Source organism: Sardina pilchardus, chromosome 9 (assembly GCF_963854185.1).
Source record: "Sardina pilchardus chromosome 9, fSarPil1.1, whole genome shotgun sequence".
In the NCBI taxonomy this organism is placed as follows: Eukaryota; Metazoa; Chordata; class Actinopteri; order Clupeiformes; family Clupeidae; genus Sardina; species Sardina pilchardus.
This window is the reverse complement of record NC_085002.1, coordinates 8,938,245-8,963,041: the sequence shown is the minus strand read 5'-3', so window position 1 is coordinate 8,963,041 and position 24,797 is coordinate 8,938,245. Positions and strand designations below refer to the sequence as shown.

General features: G+C 45.5%; 1 protein-coding gene across 5 annotated transcripts; it reads left to right on the top strand.

Moving 5' to 3' along the window:
* itcha (itchy E3 ubiquitin protein ligase a) lies at positions 1-24,644 on the top strand. 5 transcript variants are annotated; one of them, XM_062545602.1, is made up of 24 exons: positions 1-145; positions 3,052-3,115; positions 3,294-3,435; positions 4,203-4,327; positions 5,198-5,329; positions 5,953-6,001; positions 7,705-7,880; positions 8,641-8,932; positions 11,597-11,692; positions 12,064-12,238; positions 13,518-13,593; positions 13,817-13,901; positions 14,128-14,256; positions 14,824-14,896; positions 15,514-15,585; positions 15,677-15,765; positions 18,098-18,257; positions 18,659-18,792; positions 18,952-19,092; positions 19,368-19,488; positions 19,942-20,046; positions 20,283-20,379; positions 21,251-21,323; positions 21,415-24,644. In XM_062545602.1, exons 2-24 carry the CDS (start codon positions 3,091-3,093, stop codon positions 21,512-21,514), a joined length of 2,667 nt encoding a protein of 888 aa, XP_062401586.1. In that variant the 5' UTR covers positions 1-145; positions 3,052-3,090; the 3' UTR covers positions 21,515-24,644. The 5 variants fall into 5 exon arrangements, with proteins under 5 accessions (XP_062401586.1, XP_062401590.1, XP_062401588.1 ...); XM_062545606.1 differs by having other exon boundaries at positions 1-149; positions 8,641-8,863; positions 13,524-13,593; XM_062545604.1 differs by having other exon boundaries at positions 1-149; positions 8,641-8,863.
* Positions 24,645-24,797: the final 153 nt, after the last annotated feature.

Here is a 24,797-nt window from a genome sequence, read left to right as displayed (position 1 = left end):
TCTGTCACATGACAAGCTCAGAGATGGTGGCTGATCCTCGTTTAGAAATATGAAATGGACCGAAAACAAACTACTCCAAAAAGTGGAACCTAACCCTGTTTTACATCGGACATAAAGAATTAATCATCTTACGAATCCTATCAAAGTTGGTAAGATTATTTTCAATGACAAGCAACCAAAATGTGATGATAGGAATAGAGCTAACATTAGGGTTAGCTGCACCTGTGACAGCGCTCTGGCGCGGCTAATTAGGTGGCCAGCTAGATCGCTGACAACGTTTCAGGTAAACAACGCCTTATCTGACCCCTAGTATGTTTACCAGCTTGTTTGGTACTGTATATGTTTGCTTTTGATATGACATGAGTCACTGCATTATTTAAGTGGAGTCGTTATTTGTCACATCAGTCATGTCCGCCTGCTAGTTCGCTAGTCGGCTAACTTAACATCAGGACTGTCGAAGAGTTAGCAAACATTGCTGGCCAACGCAGCAAGCAAGCTAGGAAAGCTAGCTAGACAGCGAATGTTATAGTGATCTACGTTTGCTATGCTAGTAAGAACTCCTGCTAGCCAGTTATTCCCTTGTTAGTTTGATGGCCTTATAACATTACCTGTTGTAAGGCTTCTGTACATACGATCCACTAAAGTTAGCTAGTTAACGTCATTCCAGTTCTTAAATAAAAAAGTACAAGGCAGACCATCATGGCTGCATAAGTTAAGTTAGCCATCTGACGTGAGCGTTTAAGCTTACATTACTGTACCTGTGTAACTTATTAATGTCTGTGTGGCTAGCTAGGCACCATAACCTTAACTTGGATAACTTGGGTTTTTACGTTAGCGCTGTTGTTACCTGACACATTTCAAGTGTGACTTTAAGTTGGCTAGTTTGGCTTCACTGAAGGCCTAGCTAGCCAGTGAGCAACCTAGCACACACGACAATCACATAATGCTCCTGATTGTTTGCCTTTGTTTTTGTCGTAGACACTCATGAAAGTTGACCGTGAGCTATCATATGCGGCTATGAAAGCTGTGACGTGTCAGCATAGATATGTAAACGTTTATTATGTCCATTTGTAATACCATTGTGTTAGTTAAGAATTAAACGTTAGGTAACGTTACAAAAATGAGGGTCTATGCCATGTCATGTTGCAGCTTAGTATAATTAACTTAACGTTAGTGTTACGGTAACAGACAACATCCTGACCTAGGTTGTCTAGGGTTCTTTTGACAATCTATGTGCAAAGATCAGACACTGGGTTCTCTTAAAAATTATGTACGAAGTTCAGGGAAATCTTCTCAACATTGTTGCCAGTTAACCTGCCAACCTGTTAACAGGGAGCGTGTACACTGCGTGTGCTAGTTGATGAGGTTATTATTATCTGAAATAAATACACAGGTGCCATGTTTGCTATCAAAGGTCGAACTTCCCGATTCTATTTACCCCAGGAAGTCCATTCTCAAAATAGAAAGTAAAAGCTCCTGTTAGTGTTTCGGATGGTCTGGAAATTAAATCATATAGGCCTAGCTAGGCTGTAGCTGACAGATAGAGGCCCTCATTTTGTCATATCCAGAGGCATGCGTAAGATGCCCTTTGGTAAGCTCTGGTTTCCCTGACATGCAAATGAATTATTAACCCTTGAGTTAGATGCTTGTTATGTTGAATGTTTAGCCTTTCATGAGAGAACAAACTGTCTTTCCTGTTGTTGTATTAGGCAGATGTCAAGGCCATGGAAAATATTCTAGGTGAACGAAAGCCGGATGGCAAGCATTTTCTTAGGGCCATGTTAACTGCTGAACCCACCAGCTTCACATGTTTACTCGCTTAGGTTAATAATGATACACCTGAAATGTGAAGATTTGGTGGCTAAATGGGCAATTTGCTATTGCTGTTGACTTTGATCCCTGACAGAGAATTTGAATGATCTACTTACTCCCAGGCAATAAATGTGATGCCATGTTGAGTAAATGGGAGTGCAAGTTGCCTTGGCTCATTCAAATAGCGTAGGCTAGGCTATTTTAATGGAATGTTTTCAAATATGTTAGACGGTCTAGGACTGCCTCTGTCCTTCTATAAGAAGCAGGCCTAGTGCTAGTACTTTGTGAATCTGCACACCACGCCTCCTACACTTACCCGTAGCTTAAGCGCTTGATGTTTGTTTACTGTGTGTGCCCTCTGTGCAGTGATGTGAGTTCAAGAGTTTCCAAATGTAACAGTAGTGGTGGATTAGATCTCCTAGGTTTCTCTATCTCTTACACATGCACACTGTCTTCATTTGAAGTTGATGAAACATGGAGATACAATAACCTTTAGTTTTGAGCAATGTTGCTAGGCAATGACAAAACAGGTTCCATATGATCTGATTGTAGGATCATGACAATTTGCCTTCTGATGACTTCAAGTAGCATTGATGACTCAGAAGCATTGCCCAGCTACATCGCTCAAAAAGTTGCCTTGTGTTGTGTTCCATCAGCTTTACTCTGTCCCTGTCCCTGAAGATAATAAGTCAGAGTAGCATCTAGAGGCGACCGTGTCCTCAGGGTTGCATCATTGTTAATCCTGTTCAGGTTAAGCCCTGTCTTTGCTCCCATACTCCCTGCACCACAGACACAGCCATGGCCATTCATGGCTCCCTTGCCTGTAGCACAGTTGGAACTGAGCAGAAGTGTTGCACGTGGGTTTGTTTTTGTTCTGACACCATGCCCTTGAGTACAGCCGATGTTCTGTGATAAGAGGTCAAACCACAGAACAAGAAATTAAACAAAGAAGGACCTTGAAATGACCCTTGATTGGTGACTCTGTGAATATCATTTATTTGTGATGATTGTCACTATAGGTCTAGAGCTGCTATTTTCTGCTGGTGAGCCTTGATGTCCTACAACTAAACAACTGTGTGTTTAACCACTGAGAGAATGGGCCAAGTTTTTTGTGACCTCTGTGGTTTGACTAGGTTACACTGCAATGTGTCATTTCTAAATGAATATTGAACAGGTTACACTGCAGTGTGTAATTTCTAAATAAACATTATTTATGATCCTATTCTCTTTCTTTGGCAGCTTGTTATCTAACCTCTTGGCTCCATTGATGGCTTCACGATGAAGGCCCAACTTCAGGTTATCGGTATGTATCTTGATTAACACAGTACATTTGTGTGCTAAGTCGGCGGGTTTAGTGCTGATTGCTGACTGTAAAAGCACTGTAATATAGCTTGATAAGGTGGTTCCAATTGTATCTTGTTTAATGATACACCTGATTGTTATCAGTGGTTGCTGAACCTTTTGCTGTCCCTCACCTCTAGTTCTCGCTGCGAAACTGAAAGAGAACAAGAAGAACTGGTTTGGGCCGAGTCCCTATGTCGAGGTAGCAGTGGATGGCCAATCCAAGAAGACGGAAAAATGCACCAACACCTTCACTCCCAAATGGAAACAGCCCATCACTGTGTGAGTATCACAGGTGGTCTACCCATGATTGAGTGACGCGGGCTGGAGAGTAGCAGCAAAGCAGGAAACGCCCAACCTGTGAAACTAGCAAGTGAAAACAACAACAATAAACAACAACGAAACAAGCATTTTTCAAGTATATGGTTTAGTGACACACCTGGAAGTTAAGCCTGAGGAAGTGGAAAATAAAAGAGCCTTATTGTGTCAAGACAGATTGCTCCTTTTAAAGAATTCGGGCTACCCCAAGCTAAGTTAACTGCTAGTTACGTTTGTCACTAAACCACATATTCCCCCTCCCCCTCAATAAATATAGTGCTGTCAGTGTTTTTGTGATGCATGGAACACAAACATGGTGCTGACTAAACCAGACAGAGACGTCAACAAGGGAGTTGTAGTGTTTGCGTTTCTCTGAAAACGAGATGCGTGAGCTGGCACCGTTGTCTGTGCAGTTGTGTAATGCATCAGGTGCCCTCACCAGGGAACACCCACCAGATGTGTAGTCAGTACGTTGGCAGAGCCATTTCTAAATGTCACCTTTCCTCTAGGCGAACCTCTACTTATGGTTAGCATCTAATGGGCTATAAGAATATGAAAGCTGAAACAACATAGTTACAGTTTTTGCATTGTCATTGTGTTGAGGAAAAACCTCATTATGGCCTTATGACTAAATAACGTTGTCCTTGAAAAGGCTTTGGGTCTATGATTGCCAACTTGGAAGGACATTTATTAACACTGGCTCACTTGTGCTGTTTTTTTTCCCCTTCCAGTATTGTTACACCCTTCAGCAAGCTTATCTTTCGGGTCTGGAGTCACCAGACTCTGAAGGCCGACATTCTTTTAGGGATGGCCACTCTGGAAGTCAGCGACATGCTCAAGTCGAATGATATGAAAAGTAAGTGCCTCTCTCTCTTTCTCTCTCTCTCGCTCCCCCTCTCCTTCCCTCCCTCTCGCCCTCTTCTTTTGACGGCAGATCTGATTCATCACAGAAACAGAAATGAAAGCAGCTCAGAGGGTGGGGATGGAAAAACAAAACAAAAAAGACAAAGAAGGAAGCAGAGAGCAAAAAGAGAGTATGCGTCTGTCTGAGCGTGCACACTCATTACTGGTTTTGCATACAGCCCGAGTTGGTCTTTACCCTCATGCCTTCTCTGCCACTTTAGCTTTTCAGCAGGCAGGTGAGCAGGCTTACGCCACAACCACAAAGGGTCTTTTCACAAATGCTTAACATGTGCAGGCCATGTGATTGAAGCCAGCCTATTGGAAACACCTCCACCAGTGTGTGGTCCTTAGAACACTGGCAAACAAAAGAGCCCATTTAACCAAGAGTTTAAATCATCTGAGCACTCTGATGTGTTTCGGCGTTGGTTTGGCTGATTTCTGTGGTGAAGTCTTTGAAGCCTCTATCTGTGTCTACCCACTACTGTGCCCGTTGCCACAATAATACCATTCATGTGCTCATCATGTGCTCTTGTGCGCATCCTGTAAGTATGCTGGCCTTTAGCATTTGCCAGATAGGCAGGAAGTGTGTGTGTGTGTGTGTGTGTGTGTGTGTGTGTGTGTGTGTGTGTGTGTGTGTGTGTGTGTGTGTGTGTGTGTGTGTGTGTGTGTGTGTGTGTGTGTGTGTGTGTGTGTGTGTGTGTGTGTGTGTGTGTGTGTGTGTGTGTGTGTGTGTGTGTGCGCGTGTGTGCGCGTGTGATTTTTCTGTTGCTGTCTCAGTTTCTGTACCTGACTCTCTCCCCCTCCTCCTTCATGTGGCGTGCAGTCTGCGAGGTGGTGCAGACGCTGCAGCTGAGTGCAGACAGGGACCCGTCGGACGTGGTGGGGGACCTGTGCGTCTGCCTGGACGGCATGCAGGTGGACCCGCAGACCTTCGCCGCCGAGGAGCAGAGTCGCGGTGAGGCGCCCCGTTAGGGCTGTGCCACCTGACTAAACATCTCCCATCACATCGTGGGTCATCTCGCGTCCCAATAACGTTTCCAGTTAATTTATTTTGGAAATTCAATGAAGAAACTAGAGAATATAGCTAACCACAGTTATGTTTGAATTATATACATTTGACAAACAAGGCCTAAAATGCAGTTGTTTTATTCATGTCCAACACATGGCAGGGGGTAATTATTTTGGGCCCTGTGCCTGTGCAGCTGTATCATCAATATCACATTCTGACAATATAGTTGACATTTGTTAACAGGGGATGAATTCTCATAATCTCTGATAGAGCCCTAAGGCTGGGAGTAAGACAGTGTGGCATCACATTGTCTATCACTGGTCTAGCTGGTTTCAGATTAGTGTAGAAGGGAAAGGTACATAGAGAGCTGAGCTGAGCCCGCATCTTTGCACCTGGACAACATTGCTTACAGTACAGCTTCATGTCTGATTGGTATGGGACATGGCCTTTTCTCTCTTTTCTTTTCTGATTACAAGGCATAGATTGCATTGTGTGCATCTCTTCAATAAATTGATTTAGGAGTTTGCAATTATTTCCAACCTAATGATGTATATGTATTTTTAATACAGAAGCATCACTTCCAAATGGGGATTTGAGACCAAATAAAGAGCCAGAGAGGTAGGTGTATCTTTACTTCTGCATTTCAAAAAATGAGTCATTTTATTGCACATTTTATTGCCCCGGGAGATAGTGGTTTCTACAGGAGTAAACATGCTCTGATGAGTAATATTGAGTTATAATATAAAAGCCCTCTGTACCAGAACATCTGTACTTCTGGGCCTGTATTCACAAAGCATTTTATCTTACTGCTAAGAGTACTCCTAAATTGGACCAAAATTAGGAGTTTTCTCTAAAAATCCATTCTCAAAGCTGGTGAGACCAACTTTTAGTTAGGGACAATGACAACTCCTAAGATAAGAGCTCCGTTGCTATGGTTGACGTTATTTGTCACGCACAAGCTTGCTTGGAGTGACCACCGTGATTGGCTGTGTCCAGAGCGGTAGATAAAACAGAGTGGCGACACTCCCATAGACCTCCATAGGAAAAAATTGCAGCGCTTTTTCCAGGCTATTTCCTCGTTATGGTAGCCTGGCAAGCCAAACTACACAGAAATGTATAGTCTGGGGTCGGACCATTCACAGAGTTGAAGCCTGTGGGTGGGATGAACAGTTGTCTTTCAAACTGCCTCTGCACGTAATAGGCCAGCATTTGTGACCAATCGTAGCCGGTCGGCAAAACGGTCACAGGGCTGCCAAGTTTCAGAAAATTGCAAGCGACAGTGAGATGCGTTCGTCGAACATTTTTTTGACTGTCTGTCACACTCAAAGCGTGACACTTGGCAGCTCCGATTAGAGTCGCTTTTTCAAGTGTGAACTTACCAAGAGAGAGGCAAATAGATGTTACACAGCTCTGCAACAAGTAGGCTATAGGACAATGATAGACGTAGCAGCCTTAACGTTAACTTGGAAACTCAAAGAGAAACAGCGAATCAACAGTGAAGAAAATCTAGCAAGCAGGAGAACGTTTTAAATTTAATTATCGGAGTCGGCGCTGTTGTGTGTGAAAGATAAGTTAGATGCCAAGACCCGCCTTTCGTTGGCTCTGATTTGTTTATTGCGTGATGCCTTCGGGCTCAAGGACTCCGTACACAGATAGAGCGTTCTGATTGGCTAGGCTGAACTCGAGCCTGGCGCAGGCTTGTCATCAACGGTGCGACCCTAGACCATCCCGCTAGGCAAACATATTTTTGGCCGCTAGGGTGCGTCTAGATTTCTAGGCTATCGTTATGGGGCTTTTGGAACTGTTTACAGCCAATCTCTTGGTCAGTAGTCGATGAGTTAATTGATTACACCTTCCAGCATCAGAAGTACATCCCACCCTCCTGCGATTCAGCCATTCAGCACAGGTTTTTTTTTTTACTTTTGATCGTGTCGGCAACATCAAAGAGTGTCGCAACTCTCTCTTTCAATGGCTCTGCCTGTGTCCAATCACGGTGTAAGGACGAGATAAGTAAATAGATATATAAACAAATAAAGACGACGGGCCACAAAGCAAATGGCCTATAATGGAATGCACTACAGATTGATGCAATATATATATTTTTTAACGATTGTTTGTGAATAGATCTTAGTGAGTTAGGAGTCTACTTCTAACCTGTCCCAGACTTAGGTGCTACTTTAAGTGCTAACATTCTCTTAGTCATTATTTTTAGGAGTTTCTCCTAAATCTGCCAATTAGAGACTACTTTTAGCCTTAAGATTCTCAAGTGAATACGTGCCTAGCTCTCTGGTCTTGTTAATAAACTTTCTGTGGTTTGCCAGGCCCAGCAGAGGCTCCTCTCCTGCCAGTGACATCGCCGACGATGCGCCTGCTCTCCCCAATGGCCACGCTGTCAACGGCACAGGGTCTCCCTCGCTGTCTGCAGGGGCCTCCAGACCGCCACGACCCCCCAGGCCTCTCCGCCCACCCCCTCCCCGCAGACCCACCTCCTCCCCAGGTCTGGGAACAGTACTGATCATGCAGCGTTGCCTTCTTACACCTCTAGGTCTTCCGCACCATGAGAACACACTGTCCACAGAGAGTGATACTGCCATAAATCTTTTACTGATCTACCAAAGGGCTTAGCCGTTTTGAGGACTTTCAGTTTCTTTGGTTTGAGCGCTTCTAGTGTATTCATGGGTTTCATCAGGTCCCTTTCCACATTTGTGTTACTCAAGCACCATGCAGTCTGCATTGATAATCAAGGTGCTTGATTTTTGTCACCTGTGGAAAGGGACCTGATGCCATGAATAGGCCTTTACATTTGGTACAGTGGTGAAGTATCCCTTTAAGTGCTTGGAAGTGTGTCGGTGTGAATGCCCTCGAACACCGTCAAGGAAGGGAAGTGCTTGCCTATAGGACTGGCTTCCCATGCATGGATTAAGCTTAGATTAAAGGAGAACTTTAATGACAATCACCTATCAGAAAAGCTTTTAGTCTACTGTAGGTGTAGACTTAATCCATGTACTGTAATTTCCTGACTATAAGCCGCAGCTTATATATCGATTTGCAAAATTTCTTCACCTGTGAGGTTAATACACGGGGGCAGTTAATATTGTATTAATATGGTTTTGTTTCTTTTAACTTGCAAAGAACACTGTCCTGTGGCTTATACACAGTGCGGCTTATATGCGGGAAATTACTGTATAGGTATCAGACCGTATGTCTTTCAGAAGCGTTAACTCTGGTTCTCATGAGACTCTGTTTGTCCTGCGCAGCCTCCTCTAACGGCTCCACCCCGAGCCACGGCAGCAGCGCGGCCAGCCCGGAGCCCAACCCCAGCCTGCAGGTGAACGGCACGCCGGAGGGCCCGAGCTCAGCGCCCCCCTCTGGCTCAGGGACAGGGACGAGCCCCGCGCCCAACCAGAACTCCAGCGCGCCGCCCACCACTGCCCCCCCCTCCCGGGTCAGCCCCATCAACACCGGACCCCTGCCCCCCGGGTACGTCCGTCCTGACATCCCTGAAAATCCTACACGTAGCCCCTTCAGCACCGGGCAGCTACCCCACGGGTATGTCAAGCCCGCCTCTCCCTTCATCCTGACCCAACCTAACCCCCCCCCCCCTTCCCCCTCATCCCTCCACCCCCCACTTCTCCACAGAGACTGCATCCATGGATTTGTGTTGAAGGCTTTATCATTGCAGAAGAGCCACTTGTGAGAAATGTACCCAACAAACGTGCTCCGAAATCCTGTATCCCCCGACGGCGTCAGCGGGGAGTTAGATAAATTGAAACGGCAATCTCCGTGCGGCGAAAGAGGTGGAAACGACGGCGCTATCTGCCAGGAGAAAATCCTGCCCGGAGCCTCCCGTTAGTACCATAATGTGGCTGTCTGTAGCCCTCTGTCACGTCATCCCCTGCGGACTACCAGAGCCTTAGTGCCGGGATCTCTATGTTTCTTTTCTCTCCTTTTTTTTTCCCCCAGCTAGTGCTATGGAGCCTGGAGGAGCTATAATTATCCTCTGACACTTTAATGGTAGATTCCAGGGCCTCCGCGCGCCCGTAATGAACAGTGCTGTAATGGGACCGCAGCCGGGGAGGGTGGAGGTGGGATGGGGCCGTGTAGGGGATGATGCCACCACCACCACTGCTGCATGCTGCTGGTGGTTGAACCTGCTTGAGGTTAAGTGAGTCTTAAATGTGTGTGTGGGTGTGTGTGTGTGTGTGTGTGTGTGTTTGGGGGGGTGTTGTGCCCTCTCACACCCACTTAAGTGCAGGAAAGAGCAGAAATGGAGAACATCTGCCCAGTAATTGCTCATTGCTGTCGGAGGCACAGAATATTATTGGTCCCTCTCTCTAAATGTGCAAACTTTTCAGAGGCTTACATGATGGTTGGGATTCTGTTTCTGTGTCCTTGAATGACCACAGTTTCAGTGTTGGGTTGTTTCATTTGGAAGTCTCATTTTCGTGACTAATATCAAAGCAGGCCTGTGTGTTAGACTGGTGCAGTTAGCATCATGCTAACAGTAATGCTAACTAACGCACTGTGGGGCAGCCGTGGCCTACTGGTTAGGGCTTTGGGCTTGTAACCTGAGGGTTGCTGGTTCGATCCCCGACCAGTCCACAGCTGAAGTGCCCTTGAGCAAGGCACCTAACCCCTCACTGCTCCCGGAGCACCGCTGGTTGGGCAGGCAGCTCACTGCTCTGGGTTGTGTGATTCACCTCACTGTGGGTGCCTCTCATGTAAAGTTTATACGTCCTCCCTCGCTCCTCGGGCCTCGATCCTCACTGATCTACATAAAGAAAGATAGACGAAGGGATAGACTATCGTTGTTGCCGCCCCATCATTCTTTATGTAGATCAGTGAGGATCGAGGCCCGAGGAGCGAGGGAGGACGTATAAACTTTACATGAGAGGCACCTTGTGTGTTCACTGTGTGCTGCTGTGTGTTCACTAATTCGGTTAAATGCAGAGAACTGAATTTCCCTCACAGGATCAAAAAAGTATATACCGTAAAACTCCAAACAATAGCCCGGGCTTTTATTTTGCCAAATTGCCAAAATGCACCGGCATGTATTTGAGACAGGCGTCTATATGAGACAGGCGTTTAATTTAGTGTTGTTAGTTGAGTGTAGGTTTATTGTAGGATTAGAAATAACTACCCAATAGCATAAGCAGACAAAAAGCATGATAACAGGAGGTTACCACATTATAATACGGTAGGCTACTTTATTTAGCCTATAATTCGAATGTGTTTCACAAATCGGATCATATTAGAATTAGCCTACTATAATAGGCAATGTCTTAAATTATTGGCAGCTTAAAATAACGAAACGATGTGACAGCGGGCTGAACAATTCAAGTTACCATCGAGCCTGTGAACTTGTTGCCCCAGATAACACATCAACAATAAAGAATGAATGCTACCCTGTAAAACGACTGCTATCGTGTCGTGTGATTAGAAATGATCCTATTAATCGCTATCACCGTGATCCTCAACTAGGCTACAAGTTGATTTGCGAATTCCTCCTCCTCGTCGCTCTCCTCCACTTGCCTGCCTTGCTTGCGCAGCTCCCGACCAGATGCGCAGGGCTCTCCCTCTTTGGAGACAGACGTTACAGCTCAGCTTTTACGCACCCTCTTTGGATCAACCGAGAAATATCATGCCACTGCTTCTCCCGAATTCTGTTAGGCAAATTTGACAACTGTCAGCTTAAATGCCATTTAAATCAAGTCTTTTTCTTTTCCGCCATGGTATTGAGAGAAACGCGGAGAAACGAGAGAAAGTGAAACTAAACAAAGAAAGTTTGTGATAAAATATGTTGTCTAGTGCGCAAATTTAACAAAATGGCATTAATTAAATAATGCAGGACATAGGCCAATGTCGAAAAAAGTTAAGAATTTGGAACTCTGGCTTTCACCACCGCAGTCATGCAATTATAAATGTAGAGTGCGCAATCTGCACCATGCTGGCTTAAACAGACAATCTGACGAGTATAAGAAGAATAAATACAACCCGAAACTAAAAAACAGACCAGGCTTCTGTTGGAGACCGCCTTTAACCCAAATCTGTAGCCACACCAGGCGTTTAAAAGAGACATGCGTCTATTTGGGACTCGGCTATTGTTTGAAGTTTTACGGGTATTCTATTCGATTTCTGTTCGCATCATGCTAACACTAACACGCTTAGCGTCATGCTAACACTTGTTCCACCCTCCTGTGTGTTGCTGTGCAGCTGGGAGCAGAGAGTGGACCAGACCGGCCGTGTCTATTATGTGGATCACCTGGAGAAGGGGACCACCTGGGAGAGACCTGAGCCATTGCCACCCGGGTAAGGCCTTATTCCACGCTCAATGCCCCAGCTAAGACACCAAATGCATGAAGAAACCCATGGGGCTCATGTGAGATGTGTTGCAATCAAAAAAGCCAGTGTTCCTGGCACTAAGTGTAGAATTTGAGTTACCATTATGTCTGTAACAACGCTCTAGTGGTTTTGCAAGAGAATATGTCTGAGGCGCGCTAAATAAAGTGGATGTCTGGGCTAGACAAAACATAGGCATTTGGGACACATTGTTGAATGTTTGAAATGAAACAGTCCTACACATAACCCTTCTTCAAAGTAATGTTCCTAATTGACTTGCCACCAGACATGCTTTATCCTATAGCTGCTAACAGGCTGTGCGCTTTGGGCACGTGTTGTAGGTGGGAGCGACGTGCGGACCCCATGGGCCGCGTCTACTACGTGGACCACATCAGCCGCACCACCACCTGGCAGAGGCCCACGGCCGAGTCGGTGCGCAACTACCAGGAGTGGCAGAGCCAGCGCAGCCAGCTGCAGGGCGCTATGCAGCAGTTCAACCAGAGGTTCATCTACGGGGTGAGGCCGCGCGACTGAGCTCCTGGGCACCTTAGGGGTGTAGAGGCGGGGGTCATCATGGCAGGAGCACTCTTTAACAAGGATTTGATTGATTTATTGGTTTGATTTGATTTTGTTTGCAATGCATGTCTGTTGTGAGGTTGCCACCTCTTAAGGCCTGAACACACCAATCCGACCGGCCGACCGTCGGCAGAAGAGCAGTCGGACTATCAGTCAGGCTCTCGTCTCCCCTGGTCAGTCAAAAATGTGCCACAGAACACACCGAAGCGACGCCAACGCCGATTGTACGTTCTGCGCGTGCGTGAAGTTTGATACATTACCCATAACTGCAGGCTTCAGTCAGCCGAGTAGATATCATGCAGGATTCGCGGAACTAATTGCCACTAGTTTTCGGACTTCTCTGATTAAGCAATAAGAAAATATAAATATAATTATATAGTGTGTATTATTTTATTGCCATTGCTTGTGTGTGATGGCAACGAAACACTCTCTTGGGCACGGAATAAATTACTTTTCGCCTGTTAACCTAGCTAGCTAGCTTGCTAACTAATATTAGCACAACTCTGCATGTCAAGTCGGCCAAACCTGGCCAAAATTAGCCCCAACGCAGACGTCGACTGGCGACGGGACGAGACACACCAAAGAGACTCGAGTCCCCGACCGCCCCCGACTGCCCGACAGCCGATTATCGGGTTGATGTGTTCAGGCCTTTAGCCTTAAATCTCTAATTGTAGTTTAGCTTTCACTTCTTTGTGATTGTCCCGTTTTTTTACTTCTGGTGTACAGTGGGGTTTTTGAGTCAACAGAAACAAAATGCAATAGTGTGGAATTTAGCTGCCCCCTTTATTCGAAGACACAGGGACTCCGCGTCAGATCAGGGTTTCAAATTCAGGTTGATCCTTTTTAAGGCAGTGTGACCACTCCTCCTCATTGTGTGGTGCTGAATTACAATCAGGAATCTGACTGTCAGCAGGAACCCTTTAAACCCCTAATTATAGTTCCACTTTCACCTTTTTCCTCTGGTATACATACAGTTGATCTGTTGATCTGGGATTTTTTGTGTTTGCCATCGCTCCTTCTTTAGTATTGCTGAGAAACAGGGAACAGCAGATGGCCAACAGGTCTTCTTCGTCCTTAGAAGTGACATAGCTCACCGTGCAGCCGTGAGGCCTAGAGCTGCTGTATGAGATGCGTGATGGCACGGGTCAGTGACTTGGCGCTGTCCATCTGTAACCGTTGTCCTCTTGTCCTCTTGTCTGTCTGCTTCTGTCTGTGTCAGCTTCAGGAACAGATTGCACCCACCACAACCACCCAAAAAGAATTCGACCCTCTTGGCCCTCTTCCACAGGGATGGGGTAAGGTGCTCCTCGTCACCCGACGCCATCTGGAGACACCATTTTACACATTTTGCGCTGGATTAGTTTACTGACCCCACTTGTGTCTAATGTTACCAGTAAAGTATTTTCAATAGCAAAGCATAGCTTTGTTAGAGGTGTCGTGTGATTGATATTAAACAATATTGTATATGTATCTGTTGATGTTTTTGTGTGTTAACTTTGCCTGAATGTGTCCCGTCAGAGAAGAGAACAGACAGCAATGGCAGAATGTACTTTGTGCATCACCCTACGCGGTCGACGCAGTGGGAGGACCCTCGCACGCAAGGGTAGGCCTCTCTTACACTCAAGCACTCGGACCGTTGACATGCTGTTGGTTTGACTACCCAACACCATGCAATATGAATTGTCGGCCTTAATTTGTTGTGAAAGAGATAATGTGTGAAATGTTTCATACACACACACACACACACAGCACTGCAATGTGACTTAACTCATGTCCTTTCCTTTCTCTCTTGTCTCTCTGTCTCTCTCTCTCCCTCTAATCCACCCCAGGCTGCTGAACGAGAAGCCTCTGCCCGAGGGCTGGGAGATGAGATTCACAGTGGACGGCATCCCTTACTTTGTGGACCACAACCGCCGGACCACCACCTATATCGACCCTCGCACTGGAAAGTCCTCTCTGTGAGTACTAAGCCAGGCTCGGCGCATCGATCAGTCTCCCTCCCGTGGGCCCTTGAAGTCCTTGAGAATTTTAAGATCTGAAGAAGTCAAGGCCCTGAAACTTTTTGAAAATGACCATAGTTGGACGTGGGTCATTGAAAGTGTTTGAATAGATATATTTTGTGCTGGAAAAAGGGAGGAGACTGTACGATCAGTACGATCGAGATGTGTGGCTTTTGACATTCAAGCCTCTCTCTTTTTGTAATTGTTCTGTTTGAGTTTCTGTAAAGCATATTAGTTCTCATGATAAAAAGTTAAGGACATATAGCCTGGAAAATTCTCTATCCTGGTTTGTTGACTGTGTTTGAACTGTGTATCCATATTCCCCCTGGGAATCTCCCTCTTCCCTAGCGGGTGGATGAATGAAGTTGCTAGCTGCTTGTTGTTATTCGTTTTCCCCCAAAGGACATCATAACTATCGGGCCTAATGCCCCCCAGTAGCATGGCACTGTCTGGTGCTGCACTTGTCTGGATGCTCAGAGTATTTCTGACGTGTGTATTTACTGCCCTTGTGTGTTTGTGTCACAGGGAAAATGGTCCCCAGATCACCTATGTGCGAGACTTCAAAGCCAAAGTGCACTACTTCAGATTCTGGTGTCAGGTAAGTCAGCTCTGTAGTTTCGTCTCGTCTCGTGTCATTACCCTTCTCTGTCTCTATTTTTCTCTCTCTCTCTCTCTCTCTCTCTCTCTCTCTCTCTCCCCCTCTCTCCCTCATTCCTCCTTATCTCTCACTCTGTCTGTATCTATTTCTCTCCCTCACTCACTCTGTCATTTCCATCTCTCATACCTCTCTTGCTGTCTCTCTCTCTCTCTCTCTCTCTGAATATGCTGGTACAAAAAGAGTGTCACTGAGCTTCCTTGTGGCATTTTCTGGTAGAACTGGCTCTGCCGGTTGAGAGGGGCAGGTAGCAGACAGGCTATTGCATAGTCTGGAGTTTCACCATGCAATAGGCAGCGCTGCTGAGTTACGTCAGCTAATAGCTCTTCCCCTACGTCACTGTCCTTCAGGAAGTAAGATAATCAAGTCAGTGATGCATTGTAAGATTATAACGTAATGTTAATGATTAAGACCGTTAATATGGTCAAACACAAACACAAACACAAACACAAACACAAACACACTTATACAACATAAACATGTGTAGCTGCACTACAAAACAGAAGCAAAACGTCGGTGTATTTGTTAGTTTGATGATCATTTGTCTGTCTGTGTTGTAGCAACTCTCCATGCCTCAACACATCAAGATTCATGTCACTCGCAAGACTCTGTTTGAAGATTCATTTCAGCAGGTGAGTACACGCACCGCTTTCACAATCCCACGCCACACTCGAGGCTGGACGATGTGTTCCTAAAACAACTGTTTCCGTCATTGCCGTGCAGATCATGAGTTTTCACCCCCAAGACCTGCGGAGGAGGCTGTGGATCATCTTCCCTGGAGAAGAGGGATTGGATTATGGAGGAGTGGCCAGGTGGGTTCCTTATTCCTCTTAAGCCACTGACACTGACCGACAGACACGGACCGACAGACACTGTACCATTTTGGCCCTAGTTTAGCCCCACTGCAGTCGAACTTGACAAGACAAACTGAAGAATCAGCGCACGTTTCCGTCAGACCGGTTGCCATTTGTCATGCAGTTTTTCATGTCATGCGGTTTGAACTGGGTCAAGACCCCTTGTAGAAAACAACAGTCAACGTTCCAGTTTCCCACCAATCGGGTCGGATTTCTGACATGTCACACATTTTTGTTGAATATCCTGTGTTGTGTTGTGTTGTGTTGTGTTTTGGTTATTGGAGTGTGAACACGGCAAGAGGAAAGAGCTGTTGAAACATGTAGTGTGGGTTACCACATCGAAACCATACAGTATCCGTCCGACAGCTACTTCTCAGTGCTCTCAATTATAGCAGCTGTCTGCTGCAGGAGTTTTTGAAGTGTATGGATCAGTCACTGTAATTCTGTTCACTTATGATGAGTCACAAGCAGCACTCAAAGGAGACTCGATACTCTTGGCTGAAGTAACGCTTCATAGATACGGTGAAACAGAATAGAATAGTTAATGACCACAACACTGCATAAGCAGTAAGCCCATAGAGCCCCCCATTGAAGAGAAGAGTGTTGCCAAGTTCACTTTCCTTGAGACACTTTCCCGCTCTGCTCTGCTCTGCTCTCTGCCACACCGAGCTCATTGGGGACCGGCGTAATGAGTCTCTGCTTGAATAATTTAAAGGCCCTTCTTATCTCCGCACTCTGCCAGGCAGGCAACTCGCGCTGCGTCGACTTCAAAATAAAGTCTTCACTTTCCCAGTCAGACGCACTGGGTTAGAGAGAGCCGGCGGCATGAAACAGACTGGAGGGGCCTTTGGAGCCTAATTATGGAGCCCATCTGGGCCTGTGTGTGTGTGTGTGTGTGTGTGTGTGTGTATGTGTGTGTTTTACAGTTGAGCCATCATAGATAACGATTAGGTGTACGTTATCATGTAATGGTACTTATTTTCAGAATTTGGAGGTTTGTTTCATGTTCATACTGACCATAAAAGTATTATAAGAAGTAGATGTAGGTCACCTAAATGTGTGGGTTCCACCACACACAGAAAAAGTGTTAGATTGGTAGCAGTTGCAACATCCAGAGACTTGGCGATCGAATCCTCAGCCAACAATTCTTTGAACCTCGGTGCCATCTAGTGAACCAGCCCACATTTCCACCTGTTTTGAACTGAACTAAGGGTGTGTCATTGTTGCGTCATCAACAATGGGTGTTAACAAAAGTTATTGAGATGCCTAAAAGGGAGTGATGAATGAAATGAACATAAAAACGGCAGAAATGACCTGTCTACAATGCTTGTTAACGTCTACAGCGTCATGCTAGTTAGATGACTGGTTTTGTTTACTCGTAGCAACAGTTGATATGAATGGAAAACTCATTTAGCTATGCATTTAGCCTTCTCTCCACTGAACCAACCGCTGAACGATAGAACGGGGGGGTATTTTCTGGTTCAAGCTCCGGTGCCATGTTCCGACCTGTTGGTCGAAATGGTTCAAATGTTGGTTAGCGAATGGGAGCGGTTCTCTGTTGGTTGAAAAAGGCCATCAGTGGACGTTACTGTTATGTAGGTTATGGCCAGTGAACAGTGTTGTCAGCCAAACTTGCCTGTGCTCTTAGCGGACCCTTGGGAGCAGCCAGTCTAACATGCGGGGGCTCTTTGTGGAGCTGAGGTGGCTAAGGCTTTCAGTGGGATGTGGGTCAGGGCTCAGACCAACAGCCTCTCAAGGACTCTCCTCTCCTTTGTCCGGCTGGCAGCTCAAGCACGGCCTTGGCCGAGCGCCAAGGGTCATTGGCCGAGCCGAGCGCCAGACTCTCCCTCCCACTCTCCTCTCCCATGAAGGACTCTACTGAACGTGTCCTCTCACCCCGTCTACCTGCTTTAGTGCTTGAGGTTTACTTTACTCCTCGTCCTCCATCTTAAACGAGATGTGTGTGCGCTTGTCTCTTTTCGTAGCCTCTCCATCAGCCTTGAGCTTCATTAGGATGGAGTTCAAGGATCTGTAGGCTCCGTTAGGATTACCAGGATCTTTATTACTGTGTATTGTGGAGGCTTTTGTATGATGGGGCAGTGAACATTGACAGGAAGTGAGTGGGACAGAGAGATGGGGGAGTGACTGATTCAAATCTGGGTGCCCTTGGGCACATGTGCTATGGATGCTGCTGCAGCTTACACCACAGTGACTCCCATGTCAACTTGGATCTTGGTGTGTGTGTGTGTGTGTGTGTGTGTGTGTGTGTGTGTGTGTGTGTTATTTGCAGGGAGTGGTTCTTCCTGTTGTCCCATGAGGTGTTGAATCCCATGTACTGTCTGTTTGAGTATGCTGGAAAAGACAACTACTGCCTGCAGATCAACCCCGCCTCCTCCATCAACCCCGATCACCTCAAGTACTTCAAGTTCATCGGCCGATTCATTGCCATGGTATGCATGTAGACACACACACACACACACACACACACACACACTCACCATTGTTTGATGGTTAAGCTCTTTTGCAGCAGTGTCCTGAGTTGACAGTCAGACAATAGCAACATGAAAAGAGCTTGTGAGGCTAAAGTCACGGCTTATGATAGAAAAAAAGAAGAGACAAAAAAGAATAAAAACCAACAAAGACATCGGCGACAATAAATCAAATAAATATAAAAGAACAATGAAAATGTTGAAAAACATTGGCTCTTTGAAATGTGGTGACCCTTGACCACAGTTGTTTATTTGTACACTTGTAAAGCGTTAATTGTTTAAAAGGGTACATGAAAAAAAGGCGTACTATTTTATTCACGTTAGTAGATTTATTTAATTGTCTTCCCTGTCTCGCAACGCAGGCTCTGTTTCATGGGAAGTTCATTGACACGGGATTCTCCCTGCCCTTCTACAAACGCATCCTCAGCAAGCCATTGGGCCTGAAGGATCTGGAGTCCATTGACCCGGAGTTCTACAACTCCCTCATCTGGATCAAGTAAGACCAAACAGCCCCATGGGAGTGACTGTGTTGGACAATAGTGAAGATGGTGCTGATATTGATTATAATAGTAATGGGGAGGGATTATCATTTGCCATGGCATTGATGGTGCTACAGTACAGTGTGTCTCAACTATAAACAACCCATTTCCCCCAGGGACAACAACATTGAGGAGTGTGGTCTGGAGATGTACTTCTCGGTGGATAAGGAGATCCTGGGCGAGGTCACCACTCACGAGCTCAAGGCGGACGGAGGAAACGTCTTGGTCACGGAGGAGAATAAAGAGGAGTACATCAGGTACCAGATACTGCTCACACGCTCACTTATACAGTATATTACTGTGTGTGCTGTGAGTGCTAGAATGCCTGCATTCATTCGGATACATTTGGAATCTTGAAAGACTGGGGAGAGAGTATCTCTGCTGTGTTAAGAGGCCTGTGTGTTCAGTCAGACTGTTGAAGAATGAGTGGTTTGTATGGTAGAAACGGTTGACATACAGTATATATCCTGTGACTTGTGGTGATGTTGTGAATGCTGATGTGTGTGTATGTGTGTGTTCTGTGCGCTCCCAGGCTGGTGGCAGAGTGGCGTCTGTCGCGCGGCGTAGAGGAGCAGACGCAGGCCTTCTTTGAGGGATTTAATGAAGTTCTCCCTCAGCAGTACCTGCAGCTCTTCGACGCCAAGGAGCTCGAGGTACCAGTGCACATACAGCTGTCTCAGGCCAAATACATGTGCAGTATCTGTCACAAACTATCCTATACACCTCACTTCATGCCAACTAGAGACAAGTAGCCATGGAAAAAGTAGCCTTGGAGCTCTTTGTAGATTACCTGCACAGTACTTCTTGAAGCATATGTTTCAGGTCCGGGCAGTATCTGTCTCAAACTACTACTACTACTACTTCTACTACTACTACTACTACTACTACTACTACTACTACTACTACTACCACTGTACATGTACCTATTATTTCACAGTCAGGCCGGTGTGTGAAAAATGTCAAGTGCCCTGATTGTGAAACTACACCATTAGAGAAACTCAGCCACGTTACATACTACATATACCACCTGTAGAGCTCTTGTGTGGACGTGCATGTGCATGCTTCAGGCCTCATGGCTGGTATTGACTGGGTGCTGTGTGCTGCAGGTGATGCTCTGTGGGATGCAGGAGATCGACATGGCTGACTGGCAGAGGAACACCATCTACAGACACTATGCCCGCAGCAGCAAGCAGATCCTCTGGTTCTGGCAGGTAGGGTTAGGCCTGGGCTCGGCCCACAACACCAGTCTTACCGGGACAGTCGTTTTATTTGTATTTATTGATAACATTTAGATGGCCATGTTGATATCCCTCCATTTTGTGGGCTTACATTGTCACTCATTGACTCTTTTTGTGTGTGTGTGTGTGTCCATGTGTGTCCGTGTGTGTCCGTGTGTGTCCGTGTGTGTCCGTGTGTGTCTGTGTGTGTGTGTGTGTGTGTCCTGCAGTGTGTGAAGGAGATGGACAACGAGAAGAGGATGCGACTGCTGCAGTTTGTGACAGGCACGTGCCGGCTTCCCGTCGGAGGCTTTGCTGACCTCATGGGTGAGTACAGGAGCGCCGCCGGGAGTGGACAACGTCCAGGACTTCACTTAGTCGACCTCCACAGGGGGAAGGGCACGGTGGTGGGGCATTGATCAAAGATAACGTGTTATTCTTGAGGAAGTATATGATTTTGTGATCCGAGACTCTTCATAAAAGGTCCCAGGCCTATAGCCCCCCGATTTGTGGACCTGACAAGACCATGGAAGAGAGTGGGCTCTCAGGATAGATGTGGTGTGTCAGTCTGGGGCCGGGTTAGAAGAACGCTAAAGAAAACCAAGGGAGACCTGAGATCTGCCAGAAGCACTATAGGCTCTACAGACCGCAGCAATGTATTGACTCTAAAGAAATGGAAGTTGAACATAAACACGTTTCACGAGTGACCCAGGCTGAAATAGCAAATATAAATTCAGCTACCCTTAGAAAGTCTAAGACTTGAATAGCCTGCCAAAAAAAGATGGAAAAGGAGAGAACAGATGTAAAACAAAGGAAGAAGCTGGCCATCGTAACTGGAATTATTTGCAAAGCTAATTATAATGAGAGATGTCAGACAGGCAACCCAACTCGCCCATTTAACAGCCGCGTGGATCAATGTAATGGTAATGAGGCAGGAGAGGTTTGCTCTGCCAGACCTCCGCAAATGTTGAGGGTTTGTCAGCCAACTTGTCATCTATCAAGACTCCCACACAGGGTGACCCTCTTGATTGCCCAATGGGGCACACACACGGGTGTAGCTATGGACACTTGTGCTGCAGAATGACTCGTCTGAATCAAAGTTAGAGGCAAAATAGATCAGGCCAAAATATAAAGACAAAATGTATGCGGATATGTGTATTCTTTGGAGTCCTCTTTGATTTGATTCTGCTTCTCACAGGGAGCAATGGTCCTCAGAAGTTCTGCATTGAGAAAGTGGGGAAAGAGAATTGGCTTCCGCGAAGTCACACTTGGTAAGATCAGGGAGAACAAGTGGCTTTGAGTCCAGCTATACAATTCAGCCTCTTGTGTGTTCTTGATCATGGCCTTTGTTTTTCTCCGCAGCTTTAACCGTTTGGATTTGCCACCTTATAAGAGCTACGAGCAGATGAAAGAGAAGCTGATGTTTGCCATTGAAGAGACGGAAGGTTTTGGGCAGGAGTAAAACACACATATATATATATACACACACCGATGCCCTTCTTTTGAGCCTGGAAACCCTTTGGGAACAAGTTTTACCTGTGAAAATCACCACCTGAAAGAGACACAAAGACAGAAGAGTGTGTGTATGTGCGTGTGTGTGTGTGTGTGTATATGTGCGTGTATGTATGTGTATGTGTGTGTGAGAGAGAACGAGCACGTCAGTTCACCTTACAACCCCTTATTAACTGATCCCCCGGCTCCATTGAGCACTCTGTGAAATAGTCAACCCCCCCCCCCCTCCCCCCAACTCTCCTCTTCCCCTCTGCGCTGCGCTGCGTCCGGTTGTCTATCTATGCACAGACGCCCCACCGCCATGAATGGATCACCCACAGCCCTGCCCTGCCCTGCCCTGCCCTGCCCTGCCCCCATGCCTGAGCTGCTGGACCGTGACTCTGCAGCAGAAACCATCTCCTGACGCTACTCTGTCTCGATTCCCAAGCAACCACTTGCTCTCCCTCGCCTCAGATGGCTGGGGGGGGGGGGGGGGGGTATGGTCCCCCTGCTCTGCATGAACAGGTCTGTGGATGGATGCCAGTAGCTTGATGATGTCTGTCAGAGCAGAGTAATATTCTCCAAGAGGGAAGAAGGGGTGGGGGGGGTGGGGGGGTAGGGTGTTGTGCTAAGATAAAACCATCCATGTGAAGCAGCTACTAGCAAAAATCAACACAAAAAAACCACAGGCAAACAGATCAGTGTCAATTAATCAAATAGAGATTAGTACAGCTTTTGTAATAATAAAGAAACCATTAGAAGTGTTCAAGGTATCATGCCCAAGCTCAAGGATGACAAGTGCTGTAGAAAGATGGTGTAACAGCTCTGTCATGGTCAGTAATGTCCTTTTAAACATCCATGGCTGTATCCTTCTTTAAGTGCTGCGTTCAGTACAGGAGAGAGCAGGGACTGCTGGTTTTGCCTTGATGGGCACCGTTTATCTGGGTCAGCATACCCCAGAGAGTGGCCAGCAGAAATCTTCCTTGGTTCTTTCTCATGTGTTGTGTGTGCGTGTGTGTGCGCGTGTGTGTTTAAGTTGGTGTGACTGACTCGCACCCTATTAACCCTGTTGCTTAAGGGTTTTATTTTTAAGAGAGTGGAAGAGAGTGCTGTTATTTTATGAAGGGAGTAATGACAGATCACCTATGACGTGGGAAGCTCTGGTTTGTCAAAATATTTAAATTCCATGAATTATTTCTTAAGAAATAGATATTCAATCATCCACCGATCACGTCAATTGTTCCCACTGAATGGTATCTTACTGAAAGAGTGAACCTGAATAAAATGCTAAATTCTGTCATCTATTTAATGCTTTAGTGTGAAAGCGGAAATGGTAAAGTTTGGCTTACTCGGCTCATACCTTTAACTGTATCACTGTGACTTCCTCTTAAGAATAAATATCATGTAAAATGGCTGGCAAACACTTTAAAAAGGAATTGCTTCAAAGGAAGCACATACTTTGTACAGTACACTGTTGATGTGTGTGTATGGTATGCTTTGATATATTTGCAATTGGAAAAAAAAAAAAAACATTTGCTCAAGGAAATGACTTTGCTTTCAGTTACTACCTGAGTTCAATGTGTAGAACATCTCACACTGATTACGTTTTTTGTTTTCCCCTGAACGGTTTTTCTATGAATGAGATTTCTTATTTTCTATGCAAACACCTAAACAAATTCACAGTGATCCCACTTAATTCAAGGTTTTCTTTAAAAAGGTGCTCAAGTCCACACAAGGCAAGACTCTGGGTACAGTGAATGCAGGCTGTGCCAAGGGAATATTACTCGGCCAGTTTTGACCTTTCCATTGTTTTCAGGCACATGGAAAAAGATTCTGTGAAAGGCATGAGGAAAAAAAAAAATCTGCGTTTGTGTGTCTGGGCATAAATTACCGTTGGGGACAAAACAAGACCGCGCTGGGAAACACTGGAACAGACTTTGTTAAGCGATGAATGAAAAAAAAAATAAACAGAAAGAGGGACAAAACAAGTTTGTGCAACCTACTTCCATGTAGGAAATGGCTTTGTTGTTGTTTATTTTTTAAATATGCAGCACATCACCTCGTTCTGTTTTCCATCTTGAATTTCTGTAGGGTTCACTGAGGAGCCATTTCCAAGGCATGCTGTAACAGTCCTGTGTGGTATCTGATTCTAATATAACGCACTTAACAGCCAGATGCATCTCAAAAATGTGTATGTTCAATATTCTGTGTATTCTCTAAAAACTATTAACTGTGAACATCTGATAGGACATGAATTTACTGATAATTAACACCTATTTTGACATTTCCTGGTGTAAAGCCTACATACATGTACCCTCTCCCTGACAGTATTTAATATTTGGCCAGAGGTCCGGCTGCTTTCAGCTGGCCTCAACCATATCCCTTTGCATGCAGTGCACTGTACTGAAGTTTAACGGGTCTACATGGACATTGGGCAGTTAGTCTCTGTCAGCTGTAGTGTGACAAGTATGCAGGCTTCACAGCAAGTACCTTCAGTGATCCTCACCACTGCTCGTATTGCATATGTTTGGCTCTTTCGCTGTAAAGGATTTTAGGTTGTGTCCAGTATGGTTTTGCCCAGAGGTGCAGCACAGAACAGTTGTACCCACAGCAATGTTTTGTGTTGGCTCTACTTTAAAGCAAGTCCTCTTGACAACTGTGGACTTTATCATTATAGGCCACAGGTACACATTAGCATAGAGTGCTTTCTTTACTGTGGGCTGACTTTTTTTAATGCACATGTTCAATAATGTAACAACTGCATAATTTTTAGCACAGGCAAAATGTCATAAAAAGGAGGTTGGAGATTCCTTCTCATTTTTTTCCTTCATATTGCCATTTCTTAAATCTTAGAGAAGGTGAAATAGTGTAAAAATGACGATCATTCATTTATTTTTTTCCTATTTAACATTGTAAATCGTGTAATAGTACATTTAATACATTCGAATCTTGTTTTAAAATACCTAATCTTTTAATAAATTGGGGACGGGAAATGATCTCAAAGCTATTTATTTTTCTTATAGCCTATGTACATGTACAGAAAGATAAACATGTGAGATGTCCATTCAGAAATTTGAGAAATAAAAAGGATTGGTGCTTGACTTATTGTACCTAATTAATGCCATGCGAGAAGATGGTCCACAGGAGTATTACAGTATGTGAAGCATTTTAAAGCGACTTTTCCTCCTACAAGTCCTGTTTTTTTACTGTATGCTATGAGGTGTTATGTCCACTAGGGGGCGATATTATTACTT